Source organism: Charadrius vociferus, unplaced genomic scaffold, assembly GCF_000708025.1.
Source record: "Charadrius vociferus isolate BGI_N301 unplaced genomic scaffold, ASM70802v2 scaffold325, whole genome shotgun sequence".
Lineage (NCBI taxonomy): Eukaryota > Metazoa > Chordata > Aves > Charadriiformes > Charadriidae > Charadrius > Charadrius vociferus.
The window spans coordinates 1,196,159-1,216,584 of NW_009648526.1; the positions used below are offsets into that span (position 1 = coordinate 1,196,159).

Genomic DNA, 20,426 nt, shown 5'->3' on the forward strand with positions numbered 1-20,426 from the left:
CCCGGCCGGGCACGGCCCTTCCCCGCGGAGGAGGGGGAAGGCGGTTCCCCGCTCTGCTCGCCTCAGGGACCCGCAGCAGCCGGTGGAAGCGTTCCTAACTGTGCCGGGCGGCTTATGCGGCCGGCTTGCACGCTGCCTCCTAATTTCGAGAGGTATATAAATATAGTGGGGAGGGGGAGTAGTGCCAATCGCCGCATTGGCGAGGCTGCCATCGTGGAGACGGCTTTAGGCGTTAGGAATGCAATTTGGGTCTGAAATGGCTTTGAGGGCTGAGCAGCATCTGGTTCCGCTCCAGGAACAAGGGGTGCTGAGGAGCCTCAGTTAGGAGTGGTTGTTTAGGAGCACTGTGTTTGTTACTGTGCTTTCTTCTACGGCCTGCAACTCCCGATGGCTTTTGCCCTTTTCTCCTGCACGTTGTTCTGTTCTACAAGTAATTTTTTGACATCCAGTGTACTGGTATGCAGCACCATGTGCTGAATGTTTGTAGAAAAAAAATGTACTTTGCCATTAATATGGTTTGATCTTATAATTAGTTCATTTGTTAATGTATAAACAAAGGAAAGGAAATTTTAAAAAGCCCTTGTTGATGTTCCATTTCCTAGCTGCCCGAGGGATCACGAGCGGAGCCATTCCTGGCCGCGTAGGGAAAACAAACATTAATTAATTATAAGACACCATGAAGGAGTTTCCCTGACAGAATAAGGTAAACACAACTCAGAATGCATTTAGTAAACTTAGGGCACTGATAGGTATTACAATTAAATACCCTTTATGAGGAAGAAGTGAACGGAGGCAGTGGCGGGTACGTGCCCCAGGCCCGCCAGCCCTGCCGGCGCCCAACAGCCCCCACCCCACAGAAGACAACGTTTTAGCAAAGTACAAATCTTAATTCTTATTGCAGTAACAGTTACCATTTGGTGACAAAATAACCTAAGAGAAGTGGGTTATGTCAAACAAATTATTTTCAAATACGCCTAGCGGTTTACGGCAGCCTGTTGGTATCTGGGTGGGTATTTGATACAATCCCCAGCTTTTAACCAACTCCCTTGGCAGTCAGCACCAAGTCTGCCACGGAGGAGCAGGAGGGAACCCATGGGATCCTCTGGGGACTACGCCAGCACACAGCTTATGGACAACCAACCAACCAAACGAGCAAACAAAAAAACCCAAAGCAAATCTTACAGTTGTATTTTTATTTGGATATTTTCCAGTGATAGCTATTAGGCTACAGGTTTTATGATGCATACATTTACTAAGTACATCATCAGACACTACAACAGATCAGAGCTCAGGTCATTCTGACAATGTTTTGGTTTTCATCTATGTACTACAGTGGCATCAAGTGAAAACCTATGTTTAAAGGCTTTTATTTATCACATGAAGTATCAGCATCTTAAAAAAACAAGTGTTTACTCATAGTTTTTGTACGGTATTTGAAATGCGTTTAGTTCAAATCACAAATTACACAGACCTTCAAATTGCAAATGCTGGTGTTGCCACATTGGGAACAAATGTTACTGGATATCAATCCACTTTTCAACATTGAAGTTGATCCTATTTTTTTCTGGTGATAGAATAGACTAATTGCATTTAACTGACTTACGGACTTTCACGTTCCATCCCAGATTGAAGTCTGAGAAGCAATTTTTCAAAATTTGGATAGAAGACTGTGTCCTAAACATCAGAATAAAATGATCACTGGAATAAAACCACACCAAACTGAATGAGGTAATTATTGTGCAAAATCTCTATAATAACTGTATATAATTCTAAGGGGTCATTGACAAGTATTTTTCCAGCATCTGATAAAATCTATCATAGCAATAGATAATAAATTAAAATAGAAAAGATATGTCCACATTAAAAGAGCATAACAATGATTCAAAGGAAAAAAAAGTTTTTAAAATAATTCTGCATTATATTCCATCGTTAAAGAGATATTCGTCCTAAGGTGAAAGATATATTATACACTGACACTAAAATTTTACTTCTGAAAAGTGCATGTAAAATACTGCCATGTAAAATGTCAGATGAATTACCAATTACACATCTATTCCAACTTAAAAATATTTTCCTTTAAAACATGTCAAGCAGCATATACTTTTAATGTGATATAAAAGTAATACCAGTCAAACCACTGAGTTTAAGGATAATACCTATAAATTACTAAACACTACTTTTTTTAAGGAAACGATACAATAAGGCTTTTTACAGGTAAACAAACTTAAAATATAAACAAAAATACATTTAGGCATACATTTTTAATACACTAATGCTTAAGTAGTGGATACGTTTCCTGATCTACAGTATGAACATACTGTAATGCCAATTGTTTGTTTTTCAATAGGAGAAAAAATTTGTAGGTCAGCGTGTTCTCATGTATTTTCTTTCCTAACCTCGTTACTGGATGGGAAGGCTTTCCCGTTACATTCTCACAAGTACAGTACCCCTAACAGCCTGAAAACTACATTACACCTTATTTGGAGCCACCTAACAGTAGCTGTAGTTTCAGAAATCAAGTAACAATTGAAAAAAAGAGTGTTTGGTATACCATGCACAGGAAAACAATCTAAATAATTTAGCAAAGATTGGGTTCTTGGAAGTACTGGCATGATCCATCAAACATAATATGGGGCATACACATTTGAAAATAAGACGACATGAGCATCTTAAAATGATACTGAAAAAGTTTAGGTTGTCTTTACTACCGATTTTAGGAACCATACAAACAGCGTGTCTACCTCTCAAGTAAAACATAACTGAAATGTTTCAGCCTGCTTAACAGCAAAATTTTTTTCTGTGAGTTTGCAGGCAAACAGATTAGTACCAAATAGTCTAATAGTGTACCTGTAGATAATTTCTCAATGTTTAAAAGAAATTAATGTTAATGCTAAGTTGCTAATTATTATAATACATAAAAAATATTGCACAATGCAATTGAGCAATGTGTGTGGCTTTTTTTTTTTTACATGTATATTTGAGCCATACACCACAAAATACCTGTTTTAAAGTTCAGAATTGGAACCTTAAGCAAGGCTTCTGCACTTACGTTGCACATTGTGAAATGTGAATTCTATATAGCAGATCCAAGATGTGTGAGACAGAGAATCTTTCCAGTAAGGTGTGCAATATCCAATATAACTCAGTTTCTCATTATGCACTCTGCATCTCCAACCATTAAATCGGCATGAATCATAGTGAAATGACAGCATCATAGTCAAAACCTACTTAATGTTCTTGTTAGTCAGCCTTCCAAAGAATGAGAGCCTTGGGCTACCGCAGAAATTTTCTATTAAAGTTCTTCCTCTCAAATTCCAGTATGAAAGAATACTTTTTTCTTTATTTAAAGTGTCAACAAAACAAAAGAGATTATACTCAAAATACACAGTCGTCTCTGGAGTCTACAAACAAAGAAGAACATTAGACAGACTACAAAGTCTAAATAAATACTAAAATCATTATTGACTTCTCATCATCTGCTTCAAGATTCTGTATTTTTAGCTAACTACTTTTAAAAATAACTAAACATGTAATTTCCAGTGTGCTACTTGTGCTTAGTTACCATTTTCCTCTACAGGTGTTATTTGATACCATTTGCAAAAATCCAGATAAAATAACAGACTGCATCAGACTGTAAATAAGGTTGACAACAAAAAATGAAATATCTTATTTTTAGTGCTTAGTATGGTACTGTCATACATTTAAAAGAACACAATATGCAGCAGCAATTTGGTATGCTTGGTAAACCACAGTACTAACAAATGAACACCTAAGTTATAGCATATAGTGAGCTATAAGACTTATCACTAGAATTTATGTCAAGCTGACATAAATAAGGAAGTGGTTTAAGAAATAATTTTATATATTGCCAGTTTGTGTTTCTCCATTCCAGTTTTTACAAATTAAATGTAACAGGCTCCCAAGTGACTCTGTATTCTACTACAAAATGCCTTACTTTCAAGTCTTCCATGTTCAGGACTGTGACTGTCCCTGTTGGTCCCTGCCTATGAGAAGATCACATACAGAGTTTAATTTACACTATTTAAATATGTTACTAAAGATCTAAAAATGTCTCTAGACAGCTGAAGACACAATTTTTGTCCAAGCCTTATTTCCATATTCTGAAAATGTATGAATCAGTGATGTCCTCATAAATGACTGAACACAAATGCACATCTTTCTATCAGCCTTCAATCTGTGGTGCTGTTATGTGGTTTTCCAGCTACTTTTACTACAGATCTGGGCATATATAGATTGTTCAGTAAATGTGTTTTCAGTGGCTCACTATGTTTTAACGGTAAAGATATCAGGCAACTGATTCTCCATCTAACACGGACAGTACATCCTCGGGATCAGACACGTGATATGAAGCCCAGGCCCAAGCTGGCTGGGATCTGAATGGTTTCTAATGCCAGAGAGGATGGATTAAATGGAAAAGTAACAGGAAAGATGTGTTTAGCATCCATGAGCAACTGAGGAGAGTCCTTCCTGTCTCGCAGACGCAGCTGCAAAGATAAGAAAAGTGATTACATTAGCATTTAGCCACTTCATTGATGATAATCATCTTGCAAAGAGGTAGTATTTCATCTGTGCTTATAGATACACGTCTGTGTACAGACACACACTCTATCCTAACTTCACACGATACATTTGCAACAATTGTGCTGTTAACCTGTAGTTACTTTTGTCATTTTCAGTTCTGCGTATCTTCCCCTTACAATGCAATCTGAAGATATTTAGATTCCCTGCTAAAGGAAGAATTTGCCTGCTCTCTGGTAACTGCATCTTTTCAGTAAGTGGAATTTCTAAGAGATCAAAAAGATCATCTTTCTTTCTTTTATTTTGCTCTACTGGCTGCTTTTCTCTGGAGATTTCAAATATTTCATTTTCATCAATGTATAAAAAACTAGAAGGGCTAAATGAAGAACTCTGGAATGAACATAGGCCTCAGTTTTCAAAGCAGTCGGAACTTCTCATGCCGACACAGGTCTGACAAAAGTAAATTTGCATATATAAATGTTGCCACTTGAAAAGTTGGCATACAAGTGTGTTTACATACACAAAGATGTATAAGCACCAAAATCTCTCACCTTCCAAAAGTTTCACACATACTGACAGGGAAACTAACATTTTCATGCAAGTCTGGAGGCAGTAAATTGTGATAGCTTAAAATTGTAAGGCTGACATCACCTTTTCAACATAGCTAAAAACGATAGCTAAAAAGCCTAGTTTACTTCATATTCCTGAATGTATTTCAGGACACAAGCTATTTTGCGTCATCAGGGGGGTTCTTAGAAATAGTCATATGATTTTTGATAAAAAAAAATATAGCCATACCTGTATTGTACGTATAAATGATACCAAGACTCTCTCTTCAAACTCATTAACTGGAGTATACAAATTCAGAACTTTTACAATCTGTGAAGAAGAAAAACCATTCTTAGGTTCATTTTACTGATGAATCGACAGATGCATCCATGGTTACTAATAATATACTTTTTAAATTAGCGATTTTAAAAAGAAAATTCTTTACAAGTATTTGTTATGTTTTTGCTTTATTGATTCATACATAATTCCATCACCTGCTTAACGTTATGTGTTCTTTGGAGGTAGAAATTCTAAAATTCTACAGTGTTTGGAAAATACCAAACTATGGAAAAATCAGATAAGTAACTGATTGTGTTTCTACACCTCTTAGAAACATGCTGTATTTCTCTCCCTAATTTTGACCCTGTAATTATGACCACCCGTACCTTCCATTCAAGAGAGTGTTACGAGTTCACTATTTTTCAAGAGAGTGAGCTGTTTCTCTAAAAACAGAGCTAAAGCCACTACAGGAACAAACAGCAACATAAAAACTTGAAATAATAATATGAGTTAAACATGTAAAACTTATAAAAACTACTCTTTGTTTACACCATTCTCTTTTTAAAAATACCACGAAAATGCTTTTTAATGAAGTTAAAATACTAGAAGAAGCATGTGGAAATTTAACTACTTCTTTCAGTACAAAACTAACAGGTTTTCCAGCAATGTGAATTACTACATCACAATGGCTATATTAATGTAACCACTAGCACCAACACCACTGTGAAAGAAATGGACACATTTCTTCCTTTTCCTGATGGGAATGTTCAGTAATCATCAAAAATGCTTGGATCCAGTTATTCCTGTACCAGCTCTATGCAAATGTAGCATGGTTAAAAGAAAAAGTGCAAACTATCTGTACAAAATCTAAGATTTCATAAATGGAAGTCTTCGGCTGTTTACTGAGATACACTTGGTTCAGCCTTTCTAAGGCTAATGGGTACAGTAACTTAACACTTTTGTTTGCAGACCCTGAGACAACAGTGCTCTCTGTGTGAATTGTCCATTAACTTAACTGGATACTAACTCCGATGCAAAAGATAATTTCCCTGTGTCCTAGGCAGAGCTGCCTGGAGTACAGAGATGTCTTAGAGTGAAGAGTTTTCTCTAAAGATTTTCACAAACTAAGAGACTATAGTACTACACGCTGCACAATCTATTGAGCTTCCTCTCATTTGGTTAAAACCGATCTTGAATATCAGACCTCAGAAAAGATCTGGTCCTTTTTTTACCCCTCCAATTTAATCTGGTTTAGCTTAAACAAAGTAAGAAATCTTCAAAACAAAGTAAAAAAATCTTTGATCCATGTGCAACAGCAGTGCAGGCAGACATAGCAAACACCAACAGAGCAGAGACCTGCTCAAAAGTGACAGCAGGACAGACAATGAGAGTTTGCTTACCTGGGCAGTAGTCAGTGCATTGCACATCGAACAAATGGCTTCTGCATCTTCATCCGTTTTCTTTTTTACTTGCAACAACTGTGCAGCCTGGATGAGGGGTTCCAGTGTTTCTTTAGCGCCACTATTCATCAAATTTTTATCACGTAGCCATTCTTCCAGTTGACTCACGTTGTATCTGTACAAAGAGGTAAGAGTATCAAGACATTAATGCTTGATTATGGCTAATTCAAAACCACATGCAATTTCTCTTTCCCAGTGTTTCTTCTTTGTCCTTATGTGTTTTTCCTTCACACTTGTCATTTCTTGTAATTTTGTCTTCCTACTGTTTCATTCTGATTAAGTCAGGAAATTTTGAATTTCAAAGTTACAGCCAGAGTCCCACTAACTTGCTTTTCCCATTTGTTTCTGCTCTTATTGATTGCGGGAGTGTGATGAGCATAAGAAGAAAGGCAAATGAGATTTTGTCCATGCAAATGAACAGCGAGGTTTGTCAAGGTTACTTGAGGGACTGGAATGCCTTGGCTAAATTTCCTGGCATATGCCAGTAGAATGCATTGGACAACTGATGCCAAATGCAGGAACAGAATAAGATGGCTTTACTGCAGGATGCAGCAACCTACAGTATGGATGAACACAGCAGGTATCCACTGAGCCACCAGCATACAAAGAAAGCAGCAGGCATGGTTGTTATTGTTCTCTAAAAGTTGTGAAAGCAACTACTGACATTTCACCTACAGTTCTGGTTCCTACTTGATGATTAAATACTTTTGTTTTACTTCTACTGCATTTCCTTGAAAGCCAGGTAGGATTTGGCCTAAATTAACCAAGCTCTTTATAACTGAACCACTCAAAATCAGTTTAACAGCATCTGCAACTGTTTGTGTGTGGAAAAATAAATATTCAAAGTATAGCTGTTATTCCATCAAAATGATGTTCACCAGTGTCAAGAGTTCACTAAGATTTCCAGCAGCACATTCAAGAAAAGTACAAAATGAGCTCTCCCACCTTATCTGCATTCCTTTGCTCCACGAGCACATGTCCTTGCGCAGGAGAAGATTATTAAGCGTTACAGCCCCAATGATGTAGAACATCTGCTTGACAACCTGTTTGATCAGCTCTGGATCCATTCCGTGCTGACACATCACTGAATGGAAAGAGTTCAGCTGACGAATAATGGAGTCCAAAGTGTAGGTTCCTTCGTCAGCAATGCTGGATGTTCTCTTCCGCAGCCCTGTTGGTTTCACCCCTGAGACACCTTGGATAGTCTCATGCTCCAGCATTCCTGAAACTGCATTTGATTGACAACATTATTATAATGACTGAAAATTCCTATATGCGAGCATATTGTGCAAGACAGCAAAACTTAGTATTTCCACAGAAAGAGCAGGCTGGGCTTTCTTGTAGCCACACTTTGCCATGACTTCCAGCAACTCTCTGTCCCCCACTATGTTCTGCAAAATCTAAGCTTACAGGGTTTTTACAAAGATTCCAGCATGTGTATTTGAAAGGAAGGTCTAACTCTAGCTCAGCAAAATACTTCAAAATACTTTTTTTTTCTGCCCATGGTCATATGAGCAGCAGAGTCAGCAACCCAAGAGCTGTTTCATTCTTCTAAATGGCATGATTGGAAAGCATAATGAAATTTTGTGTGACAGTACTGTCTGACAAGAAAAATGAAAAGTACTTTTAATGAAAAAAAAAAAATATCTCTGAATGTAAGCTTCATCACTGCTAGCTATTTCATTGCTGATTGCTGTCCATAATAACAACCAGCCATTTTTCTCCATATTCATTTTGAGTTATCATGTAATAAAGTCCAGATTTTCCATGGGATATTTCCCAACACACAGGGCAACAAATGTCACACTGTCCTAATAGCTCCTTCCTGTAAATGCATGGTTTACAACAAGTATGAATAAGGTATATCAATTTATTCTGTCACTGCCAGAAGAACCAGACACAGTTTTTCCTTTAATCCAAACCTGTTCAGTGTAGTCCTTGTCACCTATAAACAGAATACTACAAGAACTATTAACAGAACGCTACTGGTTAGGAAGAAATACAGTATTACCACCGTCCCAGTTTTCATTTTGGTGCTACAGTGTGAAGTTTAAGGAATTCAACTTTGCCTTACCAATCATTGGTTGCAGAATGTTTTCCAACACTCGGACAAGTTGTTGGTAGATCTGAATAGCCAAATCACTCAGTACTTGTCTGTATTCAGCTAAATCAAAATTAGTGAGGCAGTGTTCATTTTGACGAGGTGTATTATGCTTCATAAACCCCTGAATTAATAAAATAACAGAAACAAACGCTTCAATGGATTACAAAAATATCACACAAACCCAGTATTGATATTTTTTCACACCACTGATAAACAATACTTTCAAAATAATAGTCACAGCCCCTCAAACTTTTATTTGGAAGTTCTTCTGATTGAGGCTAATGCTAAGATTTGCTTTTCAGTTGTGACTTGTGCCATGTCTGCTTCCTTGACTTGCAAATTCAAATATCTGGCACAGGAACAAACTCTGCCAACTTTCTGGCAGGCAAGACCCTTCCCTTCCACTCCAGCATGGGCATTCTCACCTAGCCGTTTATAGCCAAAATCCCAGCTAAGTATGAAGAAATTAGGCATATCACAGCCTCCAAACAAATTGGTCTGCCATACTATGGTTAAAGGGCTTAATACGGCCTTTTCATAGGTACTTCAGTGAATCATTACTAAACAACATAATGGTAGCAGCCAGGTTCTTCTACTTAATCTGAGCTGGCACCTTCAGGAACACAATGTCATCTAGCTTCTGGGACCCCAGCTTGCCATAAAGGGAAACCGGTTCAAATCTTATCCTCCCGTGCTTTCCACTGATTTTCACCATCATTCCAGAAAGCGTAGCTGTTTTAAGAGACTTTGACTAGATTTTGAGATATGACAGGAATTTGTTAAAGACTAGTGCTCACAATAGCATTGCAGAGCAAAAGAAACCAGAGTAGGAGCACTGCTTACCTCTTCTCCACTATATTGCTTCAAGCAATGCAAAAATCGGCAGGTGTTAGATAGCCAGAAGGACACTGTTTCGAAGTCATCACCTCTTTTCTGGAGATAAAAACAAACACATTTCAACAAGGACTGTCAGGAGGAATAAAATAATAAAATGTTAGATGAACAATTAAACACTTAAAATCTACTTTCTTGTAGCTGCTCAGATTCTGATGTTTTGCAAAACTTTGTGTATTTCGGTAACATATTAGAAAAGCAATGTTTTCTGAAATGTTTTTCAAAAACTTTCAAAATATTATTTCCTCCACAGATATGATCTTTCCGTGTTTTATAGACCCATCCTAACTGCTCTGTGCAGAAATCACAGGGCAATGTGACTGCGTTCCCAAAACACTCATTCTGTGGCACAATGACTCTTGTGAAAAGCGCAGCATGGAGGGTGGGAATGATGCAGGGCCAGCAGGAAGAGCAGAGAACAATTCAGTTTGCATCAATGTCACTTCCGTCATAACCATTTTGGCAGCCTGATATGGAAAATAAATAAAACAAAAAGCCCTTCTCGCCAAAGAACATAGAATCTAGTATATGCTGAGTAATTAAAATTTCTAGAGCTCTATCACATGCACTCCGTTCACTTAAATACGTCCAAAAGTATCTATGAATATCTAAGCCCCTACAGGATTGTTTACTAAACATTTTTTCGAAACGTGTAGCTGGATTAAATGCTTGGGTTTTGAATGCATCTGTTTTATTTAAAAACTATAAAACTCCATGAAGCATATTTATGTCTTAATATTGCTTTCAAGATACCCCTGGAGTAAACTCTCTTAGTCAACTCATTGCAAAGACTTTAGGCAGTAACATATTATCATCAAAGTAATCTGTAGGTGAATCAAATGAGGAAATCTGTGAACCAAAACTGCAAATTAAACATTTTAATTAAGTATTCTGAATTACAAAGACTCACTATGCAAACTTTGACTGCATCCAAAGCTTTACAGGCATAGCTTCAGAGGAGGAAGTCTATTCAAAATAAAAAGAAGGTAGTTCTTTTTCCACACATTCCAACCATCTGTGGTATTATGAGGATAAAATTCTATCACCGCAATCTACTGCTTGTTAAAAACATTTTGTAACTTTGGTGGGAGGACTTTACTGATCAGAAATCCAGAGCCAATTCATCAAAAGTCTTTCCCTCACTCTTCTAACATAAAATCAAAAGCAACTTTTAAATGAATGTTTTCCTAAACCAAGCAGACTAACTAACCTTCAACACTTTTTTGATGCCATTGATAGTGGAAGTCAACAACGACCGCACTTTTTGGTCATCATTAAGGTAATCCGCATGACGTACACACATGAACAAAATATATGCTGGTAGTCCTGGAATCAGGTTGACAGCTACCCCACGTGGTTTCAGCTCTTGGGAAAAACAAACACATGTCATTTTGTTAAGTATAAAGCCATTGGAAAGGGTTATATGTGGTGATCGCAACCTCCCCACGTAATTGTACATACATATCTATAGATGACCAGTGAAAACGAAGAGTAAAACCAAGAGCTGCTTTCTTGGTAAAGTATCAGAACAGAATGAAACATAGCTGCCTGCTAAAAAATATGCAGACATATTAATATGTACTATATTAATCAGGAAGGATGATTAGATTACAATAGACATTTATGAATTTTAGATAAACTGAACACTGTCAAAACCAAAATAAGCTATTAATTTCATAATGCAAATTCTGTGTTCTTACCATTCATTTTTCAGAGTGTGTGGGAGCAGAGGAGGCTGCAAATTAGAAAGATGCTTACCTAAAATAAGATTCTTGACAAGTTTTTGTTCATCCTCCTTCTTATATTCTAACATCCCTTGGAAGTCCTTTTCTTTCCGTGGAATGTTAACTGGACGAATAGGTTCATCAATGATTTGTCCAGGTGATATGTTCTCCATCTGGCCCACTTCAGAGGGGAAATAAGAAGAAAGTATATAATATTTTCCACTGAAACCAATGTATACCAGAGGAAACGATGACATTTCTAAGGAAGAACTCCAGCATATAGCACTTATCAACAAAACCCCCGTTAAACAAAAAGACAGATTGTTGACAGATGTATCTTGGAGTGGCATTCTTCCTTTGAAGAAGAGTGCAAGTGCATGAATAGCATCCATTAATACAGACTCACTGCTGATTTCCTGGATCTTATCATATAAAAGCACAAAGGTGAAATGATAGCCATTAATCACTTAATCCCACATTAATACTGCAAAAGTCACCTTTAATTGCGCCGCAAAATGCCTGTATTTTTCAACCGTGATGTTTGTTGCCTATTGCAGTAGGTTTACCTCAACCAGCAGCCAGGCACCCACACTGGCTCCAGCAGGACAGGGCAGAGAATATTAAGAGCAAAAGTGAGAAAACTCGTGGGTTGAGATGAAGATGGTTTACCAGGTAATCGATCATGGCCCACCACGGGGGACCGATGCCCAGCCAGCCTCCAAACAACAGCTACCTTGCATACAAAAACCCCCTCCTCTGGCTCCCGACTTTAGGTGGTACAGAATATGGAATATTACTTTGGCCAGTTCGGGTCAGCTCTGACGGCTGTGTGCCCTCACACCCTGCAGCTTACTGAGGTGGCAGAGTGGGGAAAAAAGAGAAGACCTTGACAGTGTGCAAGCTCTGCTCAGCAACAGCCAAAACACCAGTGTGTTACCAACACTGTTTTAACCACAAATCCAAAACACAGCATCATAAGACTGCTATGAAGAAAGTTAACTCCATCCCAGCCAGACCTACTACAGCTTTCTAAGTTAATTAAGTGATAAACACAGACTAAACAATGTTTTCAGGAGCATTTTCCCACTCCCTATTGTGTATGAATACTACTGTGATCTTCACAGTAGTAACCAAACAATATTGAAAGACTTTTCAAAAAAAACAAACAGTTTGAGTAACCTTTCAAAAGGATGTATGAAATATCCACCTTATTGCATACAGTGCCTCACAGTATCACATTCAACACCAACACTCCACCTGATTAGGTTGCTTGTTTGTTTTTGAAAGGCTTCATCTCATGAAAACTACATCCTCTTCTCCCAGCTGCGTGCAATTACAAGCTATTGTGCATCCTCTAAGCGTGCTAAATGTGTGCCCCTGTCAAATGGGATAGGAAATGCAGAAATCCAAACTGGACCTCAAGGAGAGCTGCCACTAACTGAAGGATAATATACTCCTGTTAATCCAGGTTTAACTTGGTACCACCGCTCTTTTAAACCACTGAAACACTGAAGACTATGCAGTCACTGATTTTAATCTTAGTAGGCAATAAATCAACTCATTAGGCAGTAAGCTTGTTTCTGGAAAAAGCAAATGACCATAAAAAGCTTCTGAAAGATTAGGACCAGGATTATATAAAAACAAATTCATACTTCAACTTTATAACATTATTAATTGCTTTTAGCAATTAAAATGACTTCACTTATGCACAGACATAGTAAGCTCTCAGTCTCACCAGTCCTAAGATCCTAAGGGAACTCACTCTGATGCTCATAAAAATAAAATTAGCTTAGTCCGTATCCCACATTTTGATTTCTCATATTCAAGTTTGGCCAGCAGCTCTGAAAGGAAACCTCAAGTGGAGAAAGACAGTCTCAGCATTCTCGGCTCCAGTGATACAGAAATTCACAAAGGAAAACTGGGTAAATTATTTCTGCCTGCTTCATATTTAGTATTGCTTTTGTCTTCACAAAAACAGATACTGTCTTTGAGTGCATGTAAAGCCCAGGTAACATTTCTTTATGTTCAAATGGTTTCTGCCTTCAGAGAAACATCAATCTTCTTTACTCATCGCTTCAAAATATGACAAATCTTCTAAAGGTTTTAAAGGAACACACAGAGCTCTGAGCATACGTCCTGCTTCTGGAATCAATTAACAGAGGCTAATGCTACTGAAGACCTCATGCCCTCCTGACCGCTAAGACAGATGGATATGATGACAATGGGATCACAAAAAGTAAACAAAAATCTTTTTCTATCTCTCAAAATATAAAAGTACCTTCAAGTTCACCGATCTTCTTAGCAAATACTTTCAACTGTTTCTTTAACTTGCGAACAGTTTTGTCTTGCTTTTCAAGCTGCTCCATTAAATCCTGTAAATTAAAATGAAAGAAAGGTTAAGATACAAGAAAAATCCCATAATGTGTGACAGAGACAAAATCAGTGCTGTTAGAATTGCAAGGTGGTGAGGAAAGCTGAATAGTGGTGCCATCCTCTGGCTGAGGTTTGCAAGCTGGTACATTGCCTATAATACAAGCCAAATATCACAAATATTATTAAGTTATGTGCAGCATGACAAAGGCAAAGCTCTTAGGCAGGTATATTCTGCAGACACTCAGAACTAGGTCAGTTTTCATGGCAGAAGACATTTTGCTGCAAACACCTCTCCCTAATGCTTCCTCCCTGCTCTTCCAGATGCCTCATGGAAATAATTTTCTTTATTATTTAACAGCTAGCCTGTATTTCTGCATCATTTATTCATGCCTTCAGGACTGACTCGTTATTCAGACCTAGCTATTTTAGAAGACGATAAGAGAGATCTGCACAAAGAGCATAACTTGCACTCAAACTCACCAAAATCAAACATCCACACATATGACATTTCTTGTGATGCTCTGCCATTTCCCTATTGCTTGCTGTCATCGCATTTCCTGAGACGAACCCAGGGTCTTACATCTTTTTATTCTGTATCTGAACAACACCTAGCACCTGGAAGTCCTACTCTTGCAATAAACCTGTATTTTTCTTCCAAAGGAGCACTCCCTAGAAATCTATCTTGGAAGAATTCTGTGATCCATGGCAGTATGTTCATAAAATAATCATGTAATCAAAAAAGGAGAAGTCTTTCTAAAGGAAGCAAAAACCTCAAGCTGAAAAAACCTGAAAGCCATTCCAGGTGAAGGGCTTGAAAGCAGCTTGAAAGAAAACTGCCTTTTCGTAAGCATGATTCTTCATGGCACTGGTAAGAACGTAAGGGACCATGAGCTCCTTGCGCCAAAACCACCATCTGGGAAACTACACCTCTCCTAAAGTATTGAAAAATACTAGTGCAGCATTGGCAACAACTTAGAATTAGACACAAAATTGCTCTTAATCATGTAGTAAAGAGTTTACAACCTAATATAATATACTTGAGCAGCAAGATAATTATGCCTGTTGAAAGAATAGAATCAAGGGCATGCTACACATTCAAAGCAGTGTTCACTTTTACAACAGAAATCCTGTTAATAACACAATATGTTTATTGTCACACATAATAATTTCTCCTGAAATTAATAAAAAAATACATGTAAGTCCAACAGACTGTTTTGAATGTATCAGTGAAGGGATACAATTTCTAAACAACAAGTATTCGAGGAAGAATAAATTTCCTTCTACAGTTCCTCTAAACAAATTGAAAAGATTTCACATCTCATTAAGATTTGGAATCTCATAAATTATATTCTATCAAGCTTACATATGGTGCTATGTCAATTTGTTATTTTTAATTATTATGGAAATATTATTTCCAATTTTATCCTTCACATTTTGCATTTTTGAAAAATATTAAAAGGTTACGTATTTTGATTCTGATACACTTCTTCATTCCAGACGTCAGCACTATAAAGAGATCTATGAACAAATTCAGGCTATGACTGGATCGCAGGCATTATTCACCTTGGTACGTATCTGTACGATCAGGCCTCTATTTTGCTGAACTGAATTTAAATGTATCAAAATTTTAAAGAAAATGTACCTCTTTTTCAGGGCAGCATTAAGTAGTATTCAAAAAGAAACTGCTTTGCTCACAGTGCAAGGCTTATATTAGTAACAAAACTGTGCATCAAAAAGAGACACATTACACAGAGGACACTAAGACTAACAAAAAAAGCAGTGAGGGAAGTAATTGGCATCGTGAAGCTCTCTGCAGAGGATTTCCTTTGACAGGGAGAAAGGGAGGCAGCCTGCTTTTCAATTAGTGCTCCAGAAACAGCGAACAAGACAACAGAGAAACAGGATTCATGTGATCTACATACAATCATCCGTTTGTATAGTGAAATCCGGTAGGATTGATACTTCTTGGGATCATCTGCATACAACTCCTCATAAAACTGTAAAAATAGGTACAGGATTGTTTTTCCCCCTTCCTTTGAGACACTGACACTTCAGTAAGCACTATATAAATTAAATGAGATTAAAACAAGATCAAGAATATCTAATTTTTAGGTCATCTGGTCCTTAGTTGTGGTGTCCATGCCAGCCTCTCCCAGAGAGAAGCTGATGTAGATGAGCTGCAGAACAGTCCGATCTTTTAAAAACAGGTAGTACTAATACTGTGAGAGTCTGGAATATACCCTTTGGGAGAACCTGGACAGGACATTTTCTTATGCTAATCAAGACGGGATTGCAGTAAATACTGCAATTCTAATATTGCATCTGGAAAGCCTGTAAATTATTTCCACTCTAGGGCTAGGAGTGGAAAAGCAGCATATATCTGACTTGGAGTGGACTTGCAATACTCAAACATCAGAAGCGAAATACTAAGGAATGAGTCTATATTTAACAAGTAAAATTACATTCATTGTATTTGAAAATAAAGAGAATTCCTCTGGGATGTAATTACATGACTGTGTGTTGTCTTGGGAACACACAATGTGATGAGTAGGTCTCTTGGGGGGAAAAATGGCTAAAAATCATAACATATGACTAAGAAGCAGGAGGGAGCTGCCAGAGGGAGCTGTCAGAGACATTCCCCCTTCACCTTTGCCAGTGGCAGACAGCTGCTGCTGAGGCAAACTTATTTTCAATCAGTTTTCCCACATCTTTTTGCTGAATTATCTGATGCTTTCCTCAAAACCTTTGGTTTTGAGCCTGACAATAGTAACTTCTGTAACATACATATGCAGGAAAGACTACACCTTGGCTTGTTCAGAGGAAGCAATGACACTCAGAGCCAGGATTTTCCTTCGTGAAGTAGCACGGTTGCCTTTACCAATAAGCAGTGATAAGCGAATGATATTCCAACATGCGCCTCTCTAGAACGTGTCCCCAGAAATGAACTAGCCTGCACATGATGAATATACTCCTCTGCAGGGAAAGGTAAGGAGTTTCACCCATCTTCCCTTCATACAAACATGTTGTGCAGTAAACAAGGAATACCAATTATTAGCTAAGTGACTTCTAATCAAGCTTTTTTTCTGGAACTATTTCTTTCTTCAAAACATACTGAATAGCTGGAGCTTATAACACAGTGGATTATCTGTGTAAGTTCAGGCAGGAAGGAGGAAAATGGGAAGAAAAGTGACATTAAGCAACTGAAGAACTACATAAGAGTTTTTCAACAAAATAAACAAACTAATATACTACAGAGGAAACACCACTACTTGGCACTAATATTTTTAATGAGTTCCCTGGATACCAGTCATTCTATTTAGCGATGATTAAACTCATCAGTTGAAAGCTGGGATCCACGAGCTTTCTCCATGCCACAAACTTCCAACTTCCCTGAAATGTTATTACTTCCTCAGCAATCCTAAGTCTCTCGCTCCCATTAGCTTACCTACAAGAAAAATACCGCACTCCTACAATTTTTTGCAGGAGGCTGCCATCTGAAAACTGCTAAGACCTTAGAGTGCAGCAAGTCTGCCTGCTCCTGTGGCATCATTTCCCTTACCAAGTTCTCGTTAGTCAGCCGGGTGATCTCATGCTGTAGACTGGCTTCAATGCGGGCCTCTGGAGGCAGCTGCAGATTCTGCGCTAGGAGCTGCTGCTGGCGATTGTTTTCTTCCTTCAGACCTTGGATCTCACCTCGCAGCGATTCCAGTTCGTTCTCGTGGCTCTTCTTCTGCGACTGAAGCTGAGACTCCAGCAGCCTAAAGAAGTTGAGCAACAGTTGCATGAACACACTTAGAAAGTTACTTCCCCAATTCTCAGAGGGAGTGTAAAGCTTTAGCTGCTGCTCAGGAACAATTAGCCATGGCTTGCAAAGGAAAATGAAAAAGGCAGAGTACTCTTTAAACCCTTCAGTATGCCTTCTAATTAAATTAAGCTTGCATGATCAAAAAGTGGAGAGAAACTAATTGTGACACTGCTTTGCATTTCCTTTGTGATTGAACATATACTGTGTATGGTACCACTGAGAACATGTGGCAATAAACATATTGCTAAGTCTTCACAGATTGTCACTGCTTTTAAAGGGACTTTAAAGAGGTTTTTCCTCTAACCAAATCAAACAAAGTGTGTAAGATGAACTGTAAGCAAATTGTGCTTGCTTAAGCTAGGACCCTGCAATATTAACACAGGAAAACCTTTTTATAGTTAACTCTGTTCAGTCAGAAACCATTTAATTGCAAATGCACAGAAATAATTTTCATTTTTACGTTAAAACCAACATTTTGCAGAGGGTGGTCATTAGCGCAGGAAAGGTTAACCACAGAACCAAACTCAAGACTGGGATCCGGGAGCAGTATTTTATCCTCAGCACTGACTCGCTCTTTTCCCTGGGGCACCTCACGTCTCAAATTCTTCTCATGTGAGACGGGGATACCACGTACCAGGCTCCTTCCGAGCAGCGCTGTGGGGATCTACTCCTGCTTGTGAGGCCCTGTCCAAGTGCTCTGACTCACCATTCCGTACGGACACCCACAGGAAATGACACGACTAGTGACTACTAGTGTTCAATTAGACAATCTTTCAGGGTTTAAATATGCATAAGGCAGGTGCATTTATTAGTAACTAGACTGATCAAGCACGCAAGGGCAAATAGTCATTTACCTGCATTGCTCTGCCATTTAATATAAAGCTTCTTGTCTCTAGGACAAGAAACAAGAGGCGCAGAGCAATCGTTCACATCCTGCTCTGCAGAACACTTGCTCTCAGTTAGATCGTTGCAGGCTTACGACACAACGTTAGGTGAAGAATTTGTTAGCACAAGAAAAGGAAAGACTTGAGTTAGTAGCATTCATTGCAAAATACCTCCTTCTGTAGTTACTGTTACAAAATGTGTACATTGAAGAAGATCAGCACTCCTGGTCTATTGACTTAGTTGCCAGTGCAGGACTAGGAACCATTTCGGAAGTCTGGAACACATGTTTGGATATGGGCCCCAGACATACACGTGGAGCCAGAACGGCATTTCCTAACCAGGCAAATCTCGCCCATTATGTGACCAGCATGCAGTCTTTGCAGAGACCGCAGGGATTGCGCTGGGGATTGATCAGCGCCACGATGAACTCAAGATTACTTCTGTTTGTTGGTTATTTTGTGTCTTACAGTTTGAATCTGGTATGGAGAGACGTGGGAGAAGAATGTTCAATTTTCTAAACTTGAGTCGCAATGAGGAAACTAAGACCCATAACTATTTGAGAGTTAAGAGTACGCTGAAGGTATTCAAACAATAGTTTTATAATTACTAAAATGACTGTACTTCTTTAGGCTGAGAGACTGTAAGGGACATTCATATTGATATCCAACATGAAGGCAGACAAGTAATACACGGCTACAAATCTTTTCCAGTTGTCGAGCTTCTAGCATTTCACCATCTATTTTTGTGCAAGTGTTCTTATGAATGATGTATTAGCCGTTGCCACCATCCTAACTTTTTAAATTATATAGCTTGACAAGTAGAAAGGTTTGGGGACTAAGTTTGAGGGAACTCTAATTTGTATAATTTGTGATGAACATTTTTCTAACTGTTAAAGCAATAGAAATACTGTAGATAAAGCAAACCCATAGCAAGGGGCACAGTTAGCTAGAAAAGAAGATGCAAACGAAGAAAAAAAAAAACATTCTGAGAAGTCTGGTAACCTGTTGGCTTGTTTTAACCCTTCATAAACCAGCCAAAGTTCTCCGTCCTCATTCAGCATATGATAGTCCTGGGGAGATTGCCTTTCAAGAAAAGTGTTTAAAAAAAAAAATACAAGAGAGATACATGATGGTGATGAGATGACATGCTAAGGACATTACACGCTAAATTACAGTTACTATAAAAGAGAAAAAAGCAATGCTCTAAAACAACTTCGCAAATTACTTCTCTTGTTTATATGTATTTCTTCTTAATGATGAAATTCAGTTCTCGGTGTTAGCCCAACTGGTTACAGCATTTCTTACTGTTGCAATAAATGTATTATGACAGACTATTGTGACAACTACTGGACAAAAGGTAAAAAAACAGCATGGAGAATGGCACCCAGTTTGAGCAATGTAGCAATTAAAGGCTAAGATGTAAATCCAGGAAACTTGATTTTGCATTTCCCCATTGTTTCCTAATCCTTTCCAATATTGCATACAGCAATTTTACTAGTCAAATCAAATTATAACCCCAACTACAAGTGTTCTCTAAATATCTAGACGTACATGGATGCAACTTACTGAGTATGATATACACAGTGTGTCATAGCAGACCCCAAGGGACCATAGATTAAAGAAAGAGAGCTTGTACCTGTTTGTTTCCTTCAGTCCAATATATGCCTGTGCTATTTCTCCTTTGTCTTTCATCTTTTGTACATCCTCCAAGAGGATTGTTGAATCTGTCATGGTATTCTGGAAAAAGAATGATGATTTCCAGGGTAAATTTAACTATGTAATGGTTTGAATCCATGTTTTTGTCACTATACCCAC

General features: G+C 38.1%; 2 protein-coding genes across 2 annotated transcripts in view; both read right to left on the reverse strand.

The window, feature by feature from the left end:
• The window catches only part of MYO5C (myosin VC), a 38,382-nt gene extending 34,412 nt beyond the window's left edge, over positions 1-3,970 (reverse strand). The window contains exon 1 of the mRNA XM_009885765.1: positions 3,956-3,970. Coding sequence (XP_009884067.1) covers positions 3,956-3,970 — 15 coding nt within the window. The remainder of the gene's footprint in view (positions 1-3,955) is intronic.
• The window catches only part of MYO5A (myosin VA (heavy chain 12, myoxin)), an 89,633-nt gene continuing 72,319 nt past the window's right edge, over positions 3,113-20,426 (reverse strand). The window contains exons 31-41 of the mRNA XM_009885766.1: positions 20,248-20,348; positions 17,482-17,680; positions 13,828-13,921; positions 11,584-11,730; positions 11,036-11,190; positions 9,775-9,864; positions 8,902-9,052; positions 7,773-8,055; positions 6,768-6,942; positions 5,338-5,418; positions 3,113-4,505 (exon numbers count right to left, since the gene is read on the reverse strand). Of these exons, the coding sequence (XP_009884068.1) occupies positions 4,353-4,505; positions 5,338-5,418; positions 6,768-6,942; positions 7,773-8,055; positions 8,902-9,052; positions 9,775-9,864; positions 11,036-11,190; positions 11,584-11,730; positions 13,828-13,921; positions 17,482-17,680; positions 20,248-20,348 (1,629 nt within the window). The 3' untranslated portion in view covers positions 3,113-4,352. The remainder of the gene's footprint in view (positions 4,506-5,337; positions 5,419-6,767; positions 6,943-7,772; positions 8,056-8,901; positions 9,053-9,774; positions 9,865-11,035; positions 11,191-11,583; positions 11,731-13,827; positions 13,922-17,481; positions 17,681-20,247; positions 20,349-20,426) is intronic.